The following is an 18,917-nucleotide window of genomic DNA, read 5'->3' on the forward strand; positions in this document are numbered from 1 at the left end:
GGAGGAATTAATTAGTTGGGAGTAGATGTGGCAGTCATTTGTGGAGCAAAGAGGGTGGGCAGGAATATAAATGGAGAAAAAGTCAGAGATGTAAATGGCAGAGGATTGGGTGAGGACTTGGTAAGTGAGTGTGAAATGCTTGAACTGAGTTCTGAAAGGCAGGGGGCAGCATTGAGCTATTGTAGGAGTGGAGTGGTGGATGTAGTACATTTTAGACTAGAGAATAAGATGAGTGGGAAATAGCATTGAGGACAGATTGGAGTGGAGAGAGGTGGGAGACAGGAAAGCCAGATAGGAAGTTACAGTAGTCCAATCTGGAGATGACCAGTGAGTGGATGAGAGTCTTAGAGGCATTCTAGGTGAGAAACTATGGGATCCTATAAATATTTTGAGATGGAAATGGCAGAACCGCAAAAGGTATTGATACTGTGGTTTGAAGGAGAGGGTGAAGTCAAGGATAACTACAAGACATTGCACTTGGGGGCTAGGAGAGATGGTAGTGCTGTCAATATATAATGAAATTGTGGTAGGTGAGGTTATATGGGAGGGTGAGAAGATGATCAACTCAGTCTTAGACTTGTTAAGTTTAAGGAAGTGCTGTAACATCCAGGAAGAGATAGCAAAGAGACAGTTGAAGCAACAGTAGGAAGGGAAACTGTAGAAGGAGGGCAGAGAAGGAGTTTAGTGTGATGTGGATGGAGGAGAGTTGAGGTGAAAGGGAGGAAGCAGAGCTTAGTGGTGGGTTAGTAATGCAAATGGAGGAAGAGCAGAGGTTGGGGAGTGAAGCAGAGGGGTGGAAGGGAGACAGAAGAGAGAGGAGAAGGGGGTGGGAGAGACTAGGGGAAGATAGAGGTGGGAATAGGGGGCAGAATAAAGACTTTGTTAGACACTGAGTGATGGGGAGTTGAAAAAAATATGGTCATTATGTGTATGAGGTAATTACAGTAGGTAGAGGAAAGCTGGAAATAGGAATGGAGGCTGTATGAGAGAGACAGTGCAGCATATTTGCAGTAATGCAGTTGATAGTACAGTGTTGGCAAATGTGTTTGCACAATGACAATAGTTTATTATTAAGTGGAGTAAATGTGGAGATTTAATGTGTGCAAAAATGAAATATTAAAGTATACTATGTTAGAAGTGAGAGAATGTGAGGCTAGAAAAAAAAAAGCAATGGTAATTCATACAGGACTAGTACAGATATTCAGTCAGATGTTTGTGAAAAATCAAAAGCCTTTCCAAATAGTGGTAAGCAAAGTGATAGGTTCCTGTATGTCCAAGTAGGCAGTACAGTGCTGAGTGTCCAGGTTATGCAGACAGCAGGTGTTAGTTACTGTAACTCACATTTGTTGCTTCAAAGCAGTACTTCTGTAGTAGGGAATGTTCTCCTTCTGTACTCCTTTGGTTTAATACCGGTGTAAAGCCGAAATTATGCTTGCAACTTAATGGGTGTAATTGGGGTACAAAGGGACATCGGGGGTAATTCCAAGTTGATCGCAGCAGGATTTTTGATAGCAATTGGGCAAAACCATGTGCACTGCAGGGGAGGCAGATATAACATGTGCAGAAAGAGTTAGATTTGGGTGGGTTATTTTATTTCTGTGCAGGGTAAATACTGGCTGCTTTATTTTTACACTGCAAATTCGATTGCAGATTGAATACACCCCACCCAAATCTAACTCTCTCTACACATGTTATATCTGCCTCCCCTGCAGTGCACATGGTTTTGCCCAATTGCTAACAAATATCCTGCTGCGATCAACTTGGAATTACCCCCATTGACTCTAAGGATAAGATTGTCGTGGGTGTGGCATGGGAATACAGATGGAATTACTGTACTGTACATCCTATTCCAAAGTGATAATTCACAAATATCTGTAGAGTTCACAATTTTAAATATTATTTATAATTTAAAAATAAAAAAGTCTATTTTATGGGAACTCTGAATGTGAACAACAAACTTTGAACCACAAAAGTAAAATGTTTATGTCAGTCAAATCAGTGAAAATGGAAATTCAGTTTATAAGTACCATATGTTGTTAAAGTGTGTGTCTACACCAAATTATGGGTTGGATGTAATGGCTTGCGAGACGGCCGGAGCTCTGAGACTCTGGTCGAACTCGGATGTCTTTTGTAAACGTTTTCTGCGTTAAAAAACCTACGAGTTTGGGCGGGGTCTCGGAGCTCCAGCCGTCTCGCAAGCCATTACATCTGGCCCCATGTGTGTCCCAGCTGACAGAGCGATGTGATACAGTACATCACACCGCCGATCACACTGCATATTTTGTATGCCGTGATGTATCATTACATGCTGCATGTAACTGTATGCAGGGTAAGACTGGCTCATACTGTGCAACAAGGATAATCCCTGGTGGGCCCCAACCCCTCCTCTAATGTCATGTTCCAGATTGTAAACTGGCATTATACATTGTTACTCTATTAGAAGGTCAGTTCAAGCAGGAACATGAATGAACATGGCTGCTTGGTTTCTTTTTCTAGAAACTACACTAAGATCCGCCCTCCTGCCCAGGGCCATCTTTTCGTATGGGATCAATGAGCTCTTGCCCAAGGGCCCCAGGAGTAAAAGGGCCATAGGCTTATAGCTGAGGGTCCCCTCTTTCCAGGGGTACCAGATTTTTGAAAATCGGCCCTGGGGAACCGGAGATATGCAACTTCAAAGCAGTGGTCCCCATCCAAGCCTGTTAATTGTTCTTTCCAGCCAGATATCTCGGGTTCTGTCTGACTTAGAGTTTTTCTGAGAGTATACTCCAAAAGCAGGGACTCTCCCCTTTCAGATGACACTGGCAGCTTGTCTCTGCTATGCACATAATAAGAGATATCAGCCTTCAAGCAGATGGTCCCTGCTACAGCTCCACACACCTAATATGCAGTTTTATATTTTTGTTGGTGGATTGCTCTGGCTAATGAAGCCTGATCCTCAAGTCCCCAGTACCTCCTGAAAGGTGGAACTCTCTAGATTTTTTTATCCCATTAAAGCTAAGAAATATATTTCCAGGAACTGGAGATATCTGCAGTAAACAAGCTGCCCTGAACCTCGGAAAAATATGAATATTAACCCCACTCCACTATCCACCCCTCCCATGTGTATTAAACAACCCCTACCACCCTGGAAGTCATGTACCAGGGCCCTTTCATTCAGCACAATGTCCCCTTCTACAGTTTAGCATTCTCCTTCCCACCCCATTGGTGCAGTAAAGGAGTAATTAGCAGAAATTATTTCTCCAGGTCCTACATGCTGAGCGAAAGATAGAACCCCCCATACCCCACGCAGAACATCAAAGCTGCCGCTGATAGCACCCTCTGCCCCTACCACTGATGGGTGGGTAGGGGCCCCAGTGCACTGCTGTGCCCAGGGCCTACACTGCTGTTAAGACGGCTCTGCTCCTGCCAATTAAATTTAGTGGTTGTGTTAATATATTTATATGAGCCCAGGCACTAAAGTATCCATTTTGCCTGAAGGTTATTGTATGTCATCTCTAATAGTTGTCCAAGTCTCTAAAGCATGGGCCCCCACCACTGCATTCCCATTTGATTGTCCCATCTGACTTCCAGCTCATCAGATTAGATGATCCAGGGAACGACTGCTGGGCATGTACAATCGTGGGTATACACTATGAAATGAGTACAATATATGGTTCCAATCCACGTCAGAATGATATATCGCTTAATGTATACCCAGCTTAAGGATTTGTTAACAAAACTTCAGATCTGAAATCTGACACAGATATACAGTACCTCTCAGAAGGGATAACTCTTGTGGATTCATGAGAGCTACTGCTACGATTTACCATGATGACTTTAATAATCACTAACTAGCAGCTTTTGATTGGTGCACTGACATGTAACTGCTTGTACTTAAATAATTTTATGAAGTGACGGCTGTCTTTTTTCATTGCTTAAATGTTACAGTATTTCAATTTGGACTACCGCAGGAAAGAAAATTGACATTTGATTTTAAAAGAGGAAAACATCATTTGTATGTTTTATTTGCTTTTATATGGAATTACTATTTATTTGCAACTATCCAAGCACTATACTCTTGTGTATATTATTCTTTATTACATTATTAAAATAATATGTAGAAAGATACAATTTTACTATGACTTTGACATTACACAAGAACAAAAGTTATAGCCATAGGCGTATTTTTTTCCGTTTGGACCGACATCCGCTCCCCAACAAGACTGTGTTATCATGTAGTCCCCACAAATATATATATATATATATATATATATATATATAATATAATGCATAGGCCCTATAATAGGTCCCTAATTGTGTATTACCACTTATTCCCATAGCTTACCTTTTTTCATTGTAGGTATATATTTATTACCCAGATGTTATTCAAATACATTTTTATATGTATGTTGTTCTTGTAGTTTCTCAAATGATGTATGTGCACTAAGTTTTTTAACCTCACAGTATTATTGTCTTATCACTGTTTTTGTAATTTACCATGTTTCCGTAGCTGACACAGCAGATGTTTGCCTGGTTGCTATGGATACCCGCCTGCGACGTGGCGCGCCGTGACGTCAGGGGATGGCGACGCGAAAGTGTGGCTGGACGGACTGGCGGGCGGCTGCGCCACGAAGCAGGTGAGTATGATCTGCACTAATGTCTTTGTCTGTTCTCTATATAAGTATTCTCCTTGTTTTATGTGGTTTGTCTGGCCCTGAGGACGGGGTTAGGTCCCCGAAACATGTTGGCTGTATTAAAGTGAATTGCCTTACCTACGCTGCTGAGTCTGCATGAGTGCCGCCCATATCACCTCTTCTATCTACTTGGGACATTGTATCTCCAACAGGGAAGGCACCTCAGCTGTTGCTGTCATTTTGAGTGGAGTGCCGGGCTATTCCTGTTTGTTCTATATATATATATATATATATATATACAGTATATATATATATATATATATATATATATATATATATTAAATGGACTATTGATTAATTAACTTAATAATTTTAGCCTACAATATGTGGGTACCATCTGAACCAGGGGGGTAATTCAGACTGGATCGCTGCAGGGACAGCGATCATGGTCTGAATTACTATGCGCAGTGCGCACGTCCCGTGCTGGGCGTCCCCCTGCATGTCAAAGTAAATTTAGCACATCTACGATCAACTCTGAATTATCCCCCAGGTTCTTTATTTGACTTAGGACAGTGGTTCTCAGATTGTGTCCCATGGCACCCTGGGGTGCCACGGGACACTTGCAGGGGTGCCTTGGATTGGTGGTCCAGGACCAATTCAAATTATTTATGGTCAATGTAATAGGCAAAACCAATGCCGTTGGCTGCCAATCATAAAACATTTGGACAATACACAACTGAACCTAAGGTTGACATAGTGTATAAACACAAATTACTTAATTGAATATTTCTTTTTAAGTTTCTCAATAAGTAACTTTAGGCCTAGTGGTGCCGTGAAAAAAATCATGATACTCTAGGGCGCTGTGATCCAAAAAAGTTTAGTAGCCACTGCCTTAGAACCTTATTTATTTAAAAAAAAATCAGTAGGGTACTATTTATTGATTTACTTTTTTTCCCCCCAACTATAATGCAACTGGTGAAAACAAAATGTAACAGGATGTGGCACTTTTCCATTTGAGATTTTTACTATAGATTTTGTGAAACAGTATGTTAAAAAAAAAATCAGAACACATCTGTCTGCTTATAGTTGTACCATCCAATTAGTGTTTACAATAGTTTTGCCAACTCATCCCTTTAATAAGGCACAGATGAGTTACACAGGTTTGAGGCTGCTTATTACAAGATGAGGGCAAACTGGGAAGACTTGGAGAAGGCAAGTCAAAATAAGAAAAAGCTATATCCATCTATATCATGAAAGTATTTGTTACCTTGGGCATTCAAAAGTACAGTATACAGCAGGCTTATGAAATATGTAAAGGCACAAGTATTTTCTTCAACTTTTGCGTTATCTTTCATGGCATGCTTTCTGCCTCTCATTATTTTGTGCCAAGGTTTCTACCTGTTATCTCTCTGTTTTTTGCTTTTGCCTGTCATTTCTTTTTCAGTTCTGCCTTTCATGTGTCTGTTCTATGGTCTCTGCTGGTCATCTTATTTTACTAAAATTCCCGCCTATCACATTTTTATCTCATCTTTGTGTTCTAAGTACCTACTGTCTCTTTCTGCCCAATTGTTAATACCACTATACATTTACTTAAACACTGAATATGTTGCTTACCTTATAATAATCAAGGGGATGAAATACACCAGCAAGGACACAATTGTCATATATGGTTTCCAGTAAGAGTCATCAGGCCAAAGAGCCCAACATTGAATCTCTCCATTTGGAAGTTTAGTTTTTCCAAATATAATCAAGGTAGGAATTGAAAACAAGAAAGATAGGGTCCATGCAACTGCAATCAGCACTTTGGCTTGTCTCTCTGTGGGAAGATAAAATAAACATATATATTGGCATCAATAAATTGCAGTAATCTGTGAAATGTAATACATCAAATTGAAGATGTTTCCAATTTTGTTGGCCAGAATACATTATGTAAACACATAAAATCACTTTTATTTTTGGTAAACATGTATTATACTATTTAAATTCAAGAGGAGTTTATAAAAGTCAACAATTTGTGCAAAAATCTGTAAGAAGCTGCAAATGCTGTTTTATGCTTGAAAGGGCTAATTTTATCCAATAGAATATTCAGCAAAGTGAGTACCACAGACCAGAGTCTGTCTGAGGGTCTGGACCTGCCAAGGGGGTACAGTCAAACCAAAAGCCCTCCCACACTTGCCTGTGACCCTTTCCCCAGAACCAGGGCCCAACAGATCTCATGGCACTAATGGTTGGAGGATAAAAGTGTCTATCCATGTATCTCATTTGAAATGCTGTCTGAAACTGGATAGATTTGTGCATTCTATCTAAATGTGGTCTGGGATCACTTACTGTATATCACATACCCAATATTGTGTATATAGGCAATAAAAAAAGGTTTACAGTACAGTTGCAGATGAGAAATTAAAATTAACTTCCCAGGGTGGAGAATGCACATTTCTGCCATGCAAACTCTTTCAGTATACTTTTGAAGGATTCAGCCTGGAATTGTGAATCTGGAGTTATCCAATTCTTTATATTGCTTGACATATACATTAGTTATTTTTATTTACCTGTACATATTATGGGATGCAGAGGGTGAAAAGGAGAGACAGTGGATGACTGGTAGAAGCAGTGGATTACTGGAAAAGGCAGTGGGTGACAGTGGAAGCAGAGAGTGACTGGAAAACAAGCACAAGATTCTCACAAACCGGCGCTACCCCATCCTCCAGTGCAACCCCAGAAGTGACCGGTGGTAGAAGGGTATCCGGACTCCAGGTCGACAACAAAAAGGTCGACACACATTAGGTCGACGCCAATTGGTCGACACACCTTAGGTCGACATGGACAAAAGGTCAACATGGACAAAAGGTCGACAGGAACAAGATCGACATGGAAAAAGGTCGACATGAGTTTTTCACAATTTTTTTCTTTTTTGGAACCTTTTCATACTTAACGATCCACGTGGACTACGATTAGAACGGTAATCTGTGCCGAGCGAAGCGGAGTGAAGGCACCATGCCAGAAGCATGGCGAGTGAAGCGAGCAATGCGAGGGGACGCTGTGCACTAATTGGGGTTCCCGGTCACTCTACGAAGAAAACAACACCAAAAAAACATAAAAAACTCATGTCGACCTTTTTCCATGTCGACCTTGTTCCTGTCGACCTGTTGTCCATGTCGACCTAAGGTGTGTCGACCAATTGGCGGCGACCTAATTTGTGTCGACCTGTTTGTTGTCGACCTGGAGTCCCAGACCCGGTAGAAGTGAGGAGCAGTGATGGTGGTCTTTCATCTCATGGAGGCAAGTATGCACCAAGATTGACATTGGAGGAAATCGCGCTCTAAAGCAGACTTCCTGCATTTCAAATTTATGCTCTCATCCTTCAGTACTGCCCTTTCCCTTGCTAAACAATCATACTTCAAAATCCTCATCTCTACCCAGTCTTCAAACCCCCGGCGCCTCTTTGCCATTGTTAACGCCCTCCTCTGCCCACCACCACCTCCTCTCCCTTCCTCATTGTCTACGCTTGACTTTTCCACTTATTTCACATCCAAGATTGACTCCATACGTCAGGACATCACATCCCAACAGACCAGCAACCAGCCACCACCCATCCCTTGCCACCCCTCCCCTTCCCTCTTACCAACTGACATCTTTCTCCCATGTTTCTGGCAAGGAAGTCATGGCCCTAATCCGTTCCCCCCCCCCACAACCTCCCCACTTGACCCTATCCCCTCACACCTCCTCCGCTACCTCTCTCCTTCTGTCTGTTCCCATCTTACCCACCTTCTCAATCTCTTCCTCTCATCAGGCACTGTGCCCTCTGCTTTCAAGCATGCTCTTGTCTCCCCTATTCTTAAAAAACCTACCCTTGATCCAAACACTTTCTCCAACTATTGACCCATCTCTCTCCTCCCTTTTGCCTCCAAACTTCTTTAGCATATTGTCTATAATCACCTCACTGCCTTTCTTTCCTCTCACTCACTCCTTGACCCATTCCAGTCTGGTTTCTGTTCTCTCCACTCCACTGAAACTGCCCTCACAAAAGTATGCAATGACATCCATACAGCTAAATCTAAGGGCCACTACTCTCTGCTTATTCTTCTTGACCTCTCTGCTGCTTTTGACACTGTGGACCACCCTCTCCTTCTGCAAATCCTTCACTCTCTTGGTCTGCATGATACTGCCCTCTCCTGGCTGTCCTCCTACCTTTCTGATCATTCCTTCTCTGTCTCCTCTCATGATGCTACCTCCCCCCCACTTCCACTAACTGTTGGTGTCCCCCCAAGTCTCTGTTCTTGGTCCTCTCCTTTTCTTTCTCTATACGTTCTCTTTAGGTGAACTCTTTAGTTCTTTTAACTTCCAATACCACCTCTATGCTGATGACACTCAAATCTACCTCTCCTCCCCTGTCCTCTCCCCCGCTCTCCTTACTCTTACCTCCAACTGTCTTTTTGCTATCTCTTCCTGGATGTCCCAGCGCTTTCTTAAACTCAACATGTCTAAGACTGAGCTGATCATCTTCCCACCCTCCCGCACAACCTCACCTCCCACAATCTCATTATCCATTGATGGCATGACTATCTCCTCTAGCCCACTAGTACACTGTCTTGGCATAATCCTTGACTCCTCCCTCTACTTCAAACCACACATTCAGCACCTCTCACAAACCTGTCATTTTCATCTCAAAATCATTTCCATGATCAGACCTTTTCTCACCCAGGATGCCACTAAGATCATTATTTACACACTGATTATTTCCAGACTGGACTACTGTAATCTCTTCCTAACTGGCCTCCCTGACAATTACCTCTCTCCCCTCCATTCTATCCTCAATGCTGCTGCCCGGCTCATCTTTCTCAGCAAACACACTATGTCCACCTTCCCTCTCCTACAAGCCCTTCACTGGCTTTCCTTCCCTTTCAGAATCCAATTCATACTTCTCACACTCACTTACAAAGACCTCACCCACTCCACTCCCATTTACATCTCTGACCTTATCTCCCTTTACCCTCCCACCCGTCCTCTTCTGATTATTACCTCCCACTCCTATCTCCAAGATTTTTCACATGCTGCTCCCTTTCTCTGGAATTCTTTACCTCTCCCCTCAGACTTTCCACCTCTCTACAAAACTTCAAACGGGCTCTTAAGATGCACTTCTTTACCAAACCCAGCCAAATCTCATCCTAATCCTCTGTTCCACGCTGTCTATGTACCCCATCTGTGTCACCCCTGTCTGTCTACACGTCCCCCTTAGAATGTAAGCTCTCACGAGTAGGGCCCTCTTCCCTCATGTGCTTATCCTTTTCTTACTTTAATAATCCTCAACTGCCCAAATCCGGCAGTTTTTTGGCCACCTTGGAACTTATCTCTATGTCGTTTACTGGTGTAGTTATGCTTAGTTACCCTGTACTTTCCTATATTGTCTTCAACTGTAAGTCACTGTTTTCCTGTTTTGATTATGTGCATATGTACTCTGTAATTGGGCGCTGCGGAACCCTTGTGGCACCATATAAATAAAGGATAATAATAATAATGGAGTTACTACGCTGATTCTTAAAGTGGGAATCATCACTACAGTAAATTACTGCAAATCCATATCTCTCACTTATACATTGGAACAGTAAAAGGAATAACCTCAATCCGTACACTAATTAATATACTCAGGCAGCTCAGGTCAATTGGAGAAATGTCTGTATCATATAGAGAGATCATCTGCCAAGGATTGTGACTGCAGTAGAAATGTAAATAAGATTTTTCTAAGATGCTTTGGCCTTTCAAGTTACCTCAAAGAGAAGTTGTATTGACCCTTTGACTGAAAACTATAAATAAAGTGCATTTTTATTGTAATAGCTATTCTTAACTGTCGTGAGGAGCTGTCAATCTTCATTGTCTCCACAGTACATTCTAGCAAGTGTGTAAACAGCTTAAGATCACAACAGTAAAAAAAAAACAGATTTCCGATTTTAACAGGGTGGCACAGAGGGCCTTCTACTGTAGCTAAGGAAACAAAATTAACTAATGGGTTAATTTAAGTAAAAATTATACTACCTAAAGCCTGGCCAGAGAAGATTTACAGACTATGGGATATTTTATATTTGATTGATAAGTTATAAACATGTTTATATATTTATAGAATTATAACTTTTGTAAAGTTGCTTATTACTTGATCTGAATTGAGTTCTTGAAACTATTTATTTGTAATTTTGTTGCACTATTGTGGTGTCATTAGCATCACCACTATTTATAAGACATGAGGAGAGAATATGAACATTTTTGTATAATTACTTTTTTATATTCCAGTAGAAGCTGTACCTCAACTGAACAACTTTTAATAACTACGGTAAATAAAAAAGTAATTAGCAGTAACAATTCATAAGTTACTGTATGGTGCTGTAATGTAATATTTAAAGTGTTTTGTAATTATATTACAGTGATTAAATATACTATAGTGAGTAATATATGTTTGCCGAGTACTGGTTCCGGAATATAGGAAGAGCTATCGCTTAATAAAAATAAGTTATTTTATTTATTGTCAGTTATTGTGTTGGAAGTTTTGAGACCACCTGTCTTTCAGCTGTGGCATGGAAAAGAAGAAGCAACAGGAATGACTAAAATGGTGAGCAATCCACACTTAGATCATCAATCACACACTTTAGTCTGTTACACTATTACAGGGCCAGCTCCAGGCCTACTAGCACCCTGCGTGCGAAAATGTCAAATCCCCCCAACCCCCCATGCACACGCATTTGCTTCTGGAAAAGTGGGCGCGGCCTTGCAACTTCATATTGTCAAACTATAAATAAATATATTTTCACACCCCCTCTACGCACACAATTAGCAGCCTTACAGTAGTGTTCCTTACACATAATGTCTCCAGTATAGTGCCAGATACACATAATGACCCCATTAGTGCTGTGCCAGACACACATAACATGCCCCCCAGCAGTGCCAGATAGACATATGCCCCGCAGCAGTGCCAAGTACACATGATATGCCTCACAGCAGTGCCAGCTACACATGATATGCCCTGCAGCAGTGCCAGCTACACATGATATGCCTCACAGCAGTGCCAGATACACATGATATGCCCCCCCCCCAGCAGTGCCAGATAGACATGATATGCCCTCCAGCAGGGCCAGATAGACATGATATGCCCCCCTGCAGTGCCAGCTACACCTGATATGCCCCCAGCAGTGCCAGCTACACATGATATGCCCCGCAGCAGTGCCAGCTACACATGATATGACCCCAGCAATGCCAGCTACACATGATATGACCCCAGCAATGACAGCTACACATGATATGCCCCTCAGCAGTGCCAGATACACATGATATGCCCCTCCAGTGCCAGATACATATATGTCCCCACAGTGCCAGATACATATATTCCCTCATTGCCAGATACATATATGCCACCAGTGCCAGATACATGTATGTCCCCACAGTGCCAGATATGCCCCCACTGCCAGATACATATATGCCCCCAGTGCCAGATATACACATGTCCCCACAGTGCCAGATATGCCCCCGATGCCAGATACACATGTCCTCAAAGTGCCAAATATTTCCCCAGTGCCAGATACACATGCCCCCAGAGTGCCAGATGTTTCCCCAGTGCCAGATACACATGTCCCCAGAGTGCCATATATGAACACAGTGCCAGATATGCCCTAAGTGCCAGATATACAAGTGTCCCACAGTGCCAGATACACATGCCCAACAGTGCCAGATATGCCCCCAGTGCCAGATACACATGCCCCACAGTGCCAGAGACACATGCCCCACAGTGCCAGATATGCCCGCAGTGCCAGATACACATGTCCCACAGTGCCAGATATGCCCCCAGTTCCAGATACACATGCCTCCACAGTGCCAGAAATGCCCCCAGTCCCAGATACACATGTCCCCACACCCTCCTCAAAGTGCTGCTCACCATGCTGCTGATGATGATGCCAATGGTTCTCTTGGGCGGGGAGGCCGCTGCTGCTGCTCCTGTATGTGAGGATGGGGAGGAGAGCACAGTGTGCGCCTCTGCTTCCTCTCAGTATCTGGTAGCGGTGCTCCAATTAGGTGCCGGTCCGCGAACCAAACAAAGCTCGCAGTCCGGCAGCCAATCAGGAGCCTCAGCTGCCGGTCCACGAGCTCTGATTGGCTCACGGGCCAGCGCCGCTTGCGGGGGCACTTGTGGGAGGTGGGCCAGTGGACGGATGCTGCAGCTGCAGTGCAGGGACTTGGCTCCAGGCAGAGCAGGTTCCATTATGGTGGCGCGAGCTAGCGGCATCCATTAAGTGTGGCACCCTGTTCGGTCGCTCTATTGGAACGTGCCTGGAACCGGCCCTGCACTATTCCATAGGGCTTAGTATAGGCTCTGCATGCAAAAGCTGCATACAGCACCAAACTGAGGGCTTAATTCACATTGGATCGCAAAACGCAATCTAATCCGCAAACATTGTGCCCGTATTTTCTGTGTGGAGCTGCAGAAAATGCGATCGCCTCTGCCTGTCAGAGGCAGTCGCGGGGCGGGGGTGGGAAGCGGCAATACTCCATCTCCTAGGCGGAAATGGGGACAGAGATGGCCAAATGGGGGTGGCGTTGGTGAAATGGGGGGTGTGGTGTGGGCATGATTGCAGTGGCTGCATGACATCACACACAGCCGCCACAATCAGAGACATAGAGGCAACCTTAATTTCTCCTATCAAGAAGAAATTGCTATGCCATCGCAATTTCTGTCTGATCCAGAGGGGGAGGTGGCGGTCAGCATGCTGGCTGACCTTGCCCTGTGATGGGTGGCCCCCAGCATGCGTTCAGGAGGATTGCAGATCCTGCTAATTTGCAATCCTTACTGAATTAGTCCCTGTGGCCTAATGTAAATCTAAATTTCTCTGCACGTGTTATATCTGCCCCACCTGCACTGCACATAGGTTTGCCCATTAGAGATCAATTTTGCTGCTGCAATCAGGTCTGAATTAGGCCCTATGACAAGGCTATGACAGATTACACTATAATGGTCATGGTCCTGTGCTAAGAAAAGCAGAGGAAAAGCAAATAAAATCTCTTCTATATGCTAAGTCTGGACTATTTTCTATCAAGATGTACATAATGGTCTCTGCTGTTTAGCACTGCAGCAGTTAAATTATGCTGCTGATGCTGGTAATTACACCACCTGTGCTTATGCCCTTATAGTCCAGCCTCTTCCTGCAGAAAATTGTATATCCTGTGGATTACCTTGATGCTGCTGACCTTGTCCTCTGATTTGTTTCCTGATTTACATTTCATTCCTCTCATGTCACTGGCCTGTGTAAAGGATTTTGCTACAGTATGAACACAGCCTGCCTTTGATTTTCAGCTTGTGCACTTGGATTCGCTATAAACTCAGCCTACCTTTCACCTTCAGCATGTATATTGGATTTGTTTGAACCTTGCCTTCCTTTTTGATCATCTTTAGCAAGCCCAGACTTCAGCTTTTTATTTGAATATTCTTCTACATTTTATTCAGGTAGCCTCTGTACATTCTATTTCTGTGTTTTCTGCATTACTTTCATTCCCCCAGTACAAACCAGTACTTCAGAGATTGTTCTATTAAATTAACCTTGTGTCATTCTGCATACCTGATGCTCATTATTTTTGTACAAGCAATTCTGCTGTTCACCTCTATTAGCAATCCCTGTATGTTGCTGCATTTTAAAAGTTCACTGTGTCATCCTGAACAAGTATCAAAACACTTTTTAAACTTTTTATCTGAGATCTTCTACAAGTACTGTACTCCCAACATTCAGGTTTAAGGTGCATACGCATTGGGCAAAGTGTGTATGCACAGCGATGATCGCGGACATCGCTGGGCTGAAAATCACTCAGTGCATACACACTGAGTGATTTCCCCTCTGCTCAGCGATATCAGCGGGGGTGAACAGCTTTCCTTAGCAAGACACTATGGAAATCCGGCCACCCCGCCATTTATCTGCTGGTACAGATGGAGCCCTGCTCATCTATCCCTTTAATAGGATTAACTGAGCCGGTGCTATCAGACTTAGGGGTACATTTACTAAGCAGTGATAAGAGCGGAGAAGTGAGCCAGTGGAGATATTTCCCCATCAACCAATCAGCAGCTCTATATCATTTTATAGTATGCAAATTATAGATGTTACTTCAGTGCTGATTGGTTGCCATGGGCACTTCTCCACTGGCTCACTTCTCCACTCTTAGCACTGTAAATGTACCCCTTAATCCCCTCCTGTAATGACTTAATCCCCTGCTGTAATGACTTAATAATACCCTGCTGTATTGTTCTCTCTGTATTGTACTGCAGCTGAGAACAATAGATGAAAGGCTAATGCAAATAAACCTTGGTGCACCATGGCACACCAGAGAAGGCTAGTGAGTGAGGCTCCATCTGTAATACCAGCAGATGAATGCGACCACCGGCGATGAAGCGGGGGCGCATATCAGTGCTCATCGCTCATCGCCGGGGCATACACACTGGGCGGTTTTAAGCTGAAAGCAGATCAAAACATGAAAAGTGAGCTACTTTCAGCTCAAAATCGCCCAGTGTGTATGCGCCTTAACTTTCCAAACCTGTTGTTGCATCATTTTTGTACTTCTTTATCTACTGCACTTTCTAAACCTGTATTTCTTCATTTGCTACTGCCAAGTTTATGTTTCTGCCATAAGTGCTCCAATAAGTACTTTTTCTGATACTGGCCTTACATAAAGATTGTTAGATTTAAGCACACTCCTGATTTCCACATCAATCTTTTATAGAAACACAGAAAAGAAGCTATGTGAATCTTTAGAGATGTTGTCTATATTACCAATTAGATTCTACTAATCATTTATCTGTCACCTATGTAACATTTTCTCACATCTTTCACTTTTTGAACACTTTTAATTTTGATCAGCTAACCTCACCTTTTTAACACTCTTGTCAAAGTCGAAAAATATAGCGACCTATGATGCCTTGTACTAACCCCAATGCACCTGCTCGCACACCGACTCCCCCGTGCGTACGCATCCCCTCAGGTTGCGTGGGGGACGCTCTGACGTCGCCTGCGCATGGAGATGGGTATTTAGGGCGGTGTTTGTGTGTGACTAGCGAGCGACTCGATCGCTACATATTTAACCAATATAATGCGTTTTATAGTTAATATTCCCCTTCATAATGTCAGCAAGTATGGTAAGTTTAAAACGGCTCTTGGACCTGAGAGATTCCTCTTTGCATGCTGGGAGGGCTCAGACAAAGGTTGGAGGGTAGTGTATGGTGACCAGCTGTGGGGTATTGAAGGGGTGTTGTGCCTATGATAATTGGGAGGGACTCGCATAGTTCCGGCTCATGGTTATGCACAGAAATAGAAAAATAAGATTAATTGCATTCCGAATAAAATACACACAAATGCAGGGTGGGTGAATGGAATTCAGTCACTTCTTTCCCACAAACTGAAAACAATAGCCTTAGTTACACTAAGCTTTGAGATTCTATAAAGAGGGCTTACACCTTTGTTTATGAATAGAACCAGGTTTCTCTCCAGAATAATGAGTGCTAAGTAGTCAATTGTCTCAACTGAAAGTGGGGTAAACAAAGCCCAAAGACAGAGTTTGTTTGGAAGATCCAAACAATAGCTTTCCTCAATATAACAAGACAAAGAGGAATTTAGAATACTAACTAGTCCTAGCCATCGCCCACTTCTTGAACTAACCAATGATCCCAGGTGCAGTACATGTCCCACCCCCTAACCAATGGAAAGAGGGCACACAGTATCTATTGTAGTATGTCTTGAGCTAGTAAATAAATATAGTTTGCAATAGGCTTGGGGACACAAGACTCTTCTCTCCACAACGGTTTTCATCACTGATTAACTGGGAGCTGGATATCCAGATAGCGCAGGCGATTCATTCCCATGTGTGTAAGTTATTCTCTGTAACCAACTTATTCTCTGTATTTGCCATACTCTCTCTCTCTCTCTGTTATTGTTAAACTATTGTATATGTGTAGTTATTATGTTTAGATATTGATGTTAGCCTGTAGTGTATGAACTGTTAACTGTTTTCCTTTTTTTACATAGCTAGATATTGTTAGTAAAGGTGTTGGAACCTTAGCAAGGTATTGTGTGTTTATTACATTACTGAGGGTATTCGGAGTGTCTCAATCGCTCAAGCAGCTTTTGTATTAATAAGGTTAAGCAGCGTTATATCGCTACAGTATTTCAGTAGTAAGGTTTACAGTATAAACTCAATCTTTCAGTGTGTTGCATACAAGGTTTACTGAGTGTCATCCCGTGAGCGTCTGGGCCGCTCGTGTTCCCCTCGTGGTCACGAGCGTCCGCTACGCTAGTAGCGTAGCATTACGGTGGTCGGCCGCCCATAGCGTGCTCGACACCAAGCGTTAGCTGTGAGCGAGCGTGCCGCATGTGCGTCTCAACCACGGCTAAGCATCTGCAACGCTAAGTGCGTTCCCTTATGGTACCCCATACGCCAATTGCGTACTGAGTCTCTTACCCATATATAGTGAATGTTATAAGATAAATATTTAGTTTTATCAATTGGCGGCTCGTCCGTCCTCCACATATCCGCACTAGCGAACACAGACTTTATCTGTCAGCAAGGGCGGGAAGGCAGTATCCCTTCGTATCCGTATTGGTGGTGAGGGATACAGTAGTGCTGACTAGATAAGCGTCTGCATCGCTACGCTGTAGGAGTGCTGGTGGAATCCGGAACCGGAAGGTAAGAACAAAACGCTATTGTCTTTTAAAACTGTTTATCTCTGTTTTGCGTATGCAACACACGCACACACCTGCATTTCTTTTTATTTGTGTATTTTCACACCTCACCTTCCTGCTTGCCACATATCATTGATAACGTGCTGAGAAAGATTTGTTGCTATTGGTAGTTAAAAATAATATTAATACGTTAAGGAGTAATTTGTAAAACACGTGCACGGCTTGCCTAAGATACAAGGAAGTTTTGTGTGGTGTTCAGTAAATGATTACAGTTAAAGATCATTTACTTTGATATAAACGTGTTAGTTGTATTTCTGTGGATATACCTGGCTTGCGTACACGTGTCTCTAACAAAGGGCGGGACTAGCGTACGCGACGCAAGGGCCAACGCACAGAGCGTATATTACGCAACGAAGCGTCTGGGTACGCCCACATAATACAAATCACACAATAGTATTGTTTTAGTAGGCGATATGGAGGCAACGAGATAATAGCGCAAGTCAATCTCAGTGTCCTAAATTTTAAGCTAATAGATCCTTCTCTAGTTGTAACTCCTTTCGGGATTAGCCTGCAATACTGAATGAAAGGGATTTCTGCGCAGAAACGAAAGTAAAGAGTATATGAGGTGAAAGAGTGTGTATACATATATATAAGTTTCTAAATTTTGGGTGGAACCACAGGAAATCATCGAGTTCTCGTGACGTACATACGTGTAAGTGACGGCACGGTGGCTTGGGAGGCATCCCTTGTTAAACATATTAAAAGAAGAGCATTAGAGTATAGCAGACCAGGAGGTCTACTGTAGCACAGACCAGGAGGTCTACTGTAGCACAGACCAGGAGGTCACGGACCAGGAGGTACAGGTACAGCAGACTAGGAAGTCCGCTATAGATAAAGAGTAAAGGAGCACAACACCAGGAAGGGTTGGTGCGGTACCCATATAGGCCATTAAGCTCTGGCTGAAGGAATTCGCAGCCACAATTTTCGATTCCACTGGTCGTTCCGCACATAAGATTAGTTGCTTATGTGCAGAACGGTTGTACCGCATGTAATTGTGTGCATTAGTTAGTAACTTGACCCAGTACCATTTGCGTACGCTAGAGGGGTCATAAACGCTATTTGTACATTCTAACGTGATTTGTGTAATTTTTTTTATTTTAAGGGAGGTTCGCTGGTCACTCGGGAATTCTCTAACAACCGATACTTGCTGGGGACTGGTAGGTCCAACACGCCCCAGTAAATAAAGGTTCATAGGGGCCCTAGGTTGGGTACAGCAGCTCTGAGTCAGTGATTGAAGTACTGGCCAACGTGGGCGAAGAGTGAGTGGAGGTACTCGGTAAACTTCCGCCGCCGGCCTACCCCGGACATCTTGGTTTTTGTAAGGGTTCGCTGAAGACCCTGATTTGAAGGTCAGAGGTAGTGAAAGCAACACCTGCAAAGATGGGGGCCAGTTGTACAGGTAGGGGGCGATCAACCTCGGTTCAGGTTGACTTAGTAAACCGACCAATCGGGTCGGCAAGGTATATCATGTGTGAGAAATACGGTTCACACACACAGGTTTTGTGCGATGAATGGGAAAGAATGACTGTGCATGACGGGGAAAAGTTCCCAC

At 43.2% G+C, this 18,917-nt stretch overlaps 1 protein-coding gene across 1 annotated transcript in view; it reads right to left on the reverse strand.

Annotated features, from left to right (window-relative positions):
* NPSR1 (neuropeptide S receptor 1) overlaps window positions 1-18,917 on the reverse strand; it is a 791,066-nt gene that overhangs the window by 255,969 nt on the left and 516,180 nt on the right. Inside the window, exon 5 of the mRNA XM_063924892.1 lies at window positions 6,228-6,429. Within this exon, the coding sequence (XP_063780962.1) occupies window positions 6,228-6,429 (202 nt within the window). The remainder of the gene's footprint in view (window positions 1-6,227; window positions 6,430-18,917) is intronic.

This window comes from Pseudophryne corroboree, chromosome 5 (assembly GCF_028390025.1).
Source record: "Pseudophryne corroboree isolate aPseCor3 chromosome 5, aPseCor3.hap2, whole genome shotgun sequence".
In the NCBI taxonomy this organism is placed as follows: Eukaryota; Metazoa; Chordata; class Amphibia; order Anura; family Myobatrachidae; genus Pseudophryne; species Pseudophryne corroboree.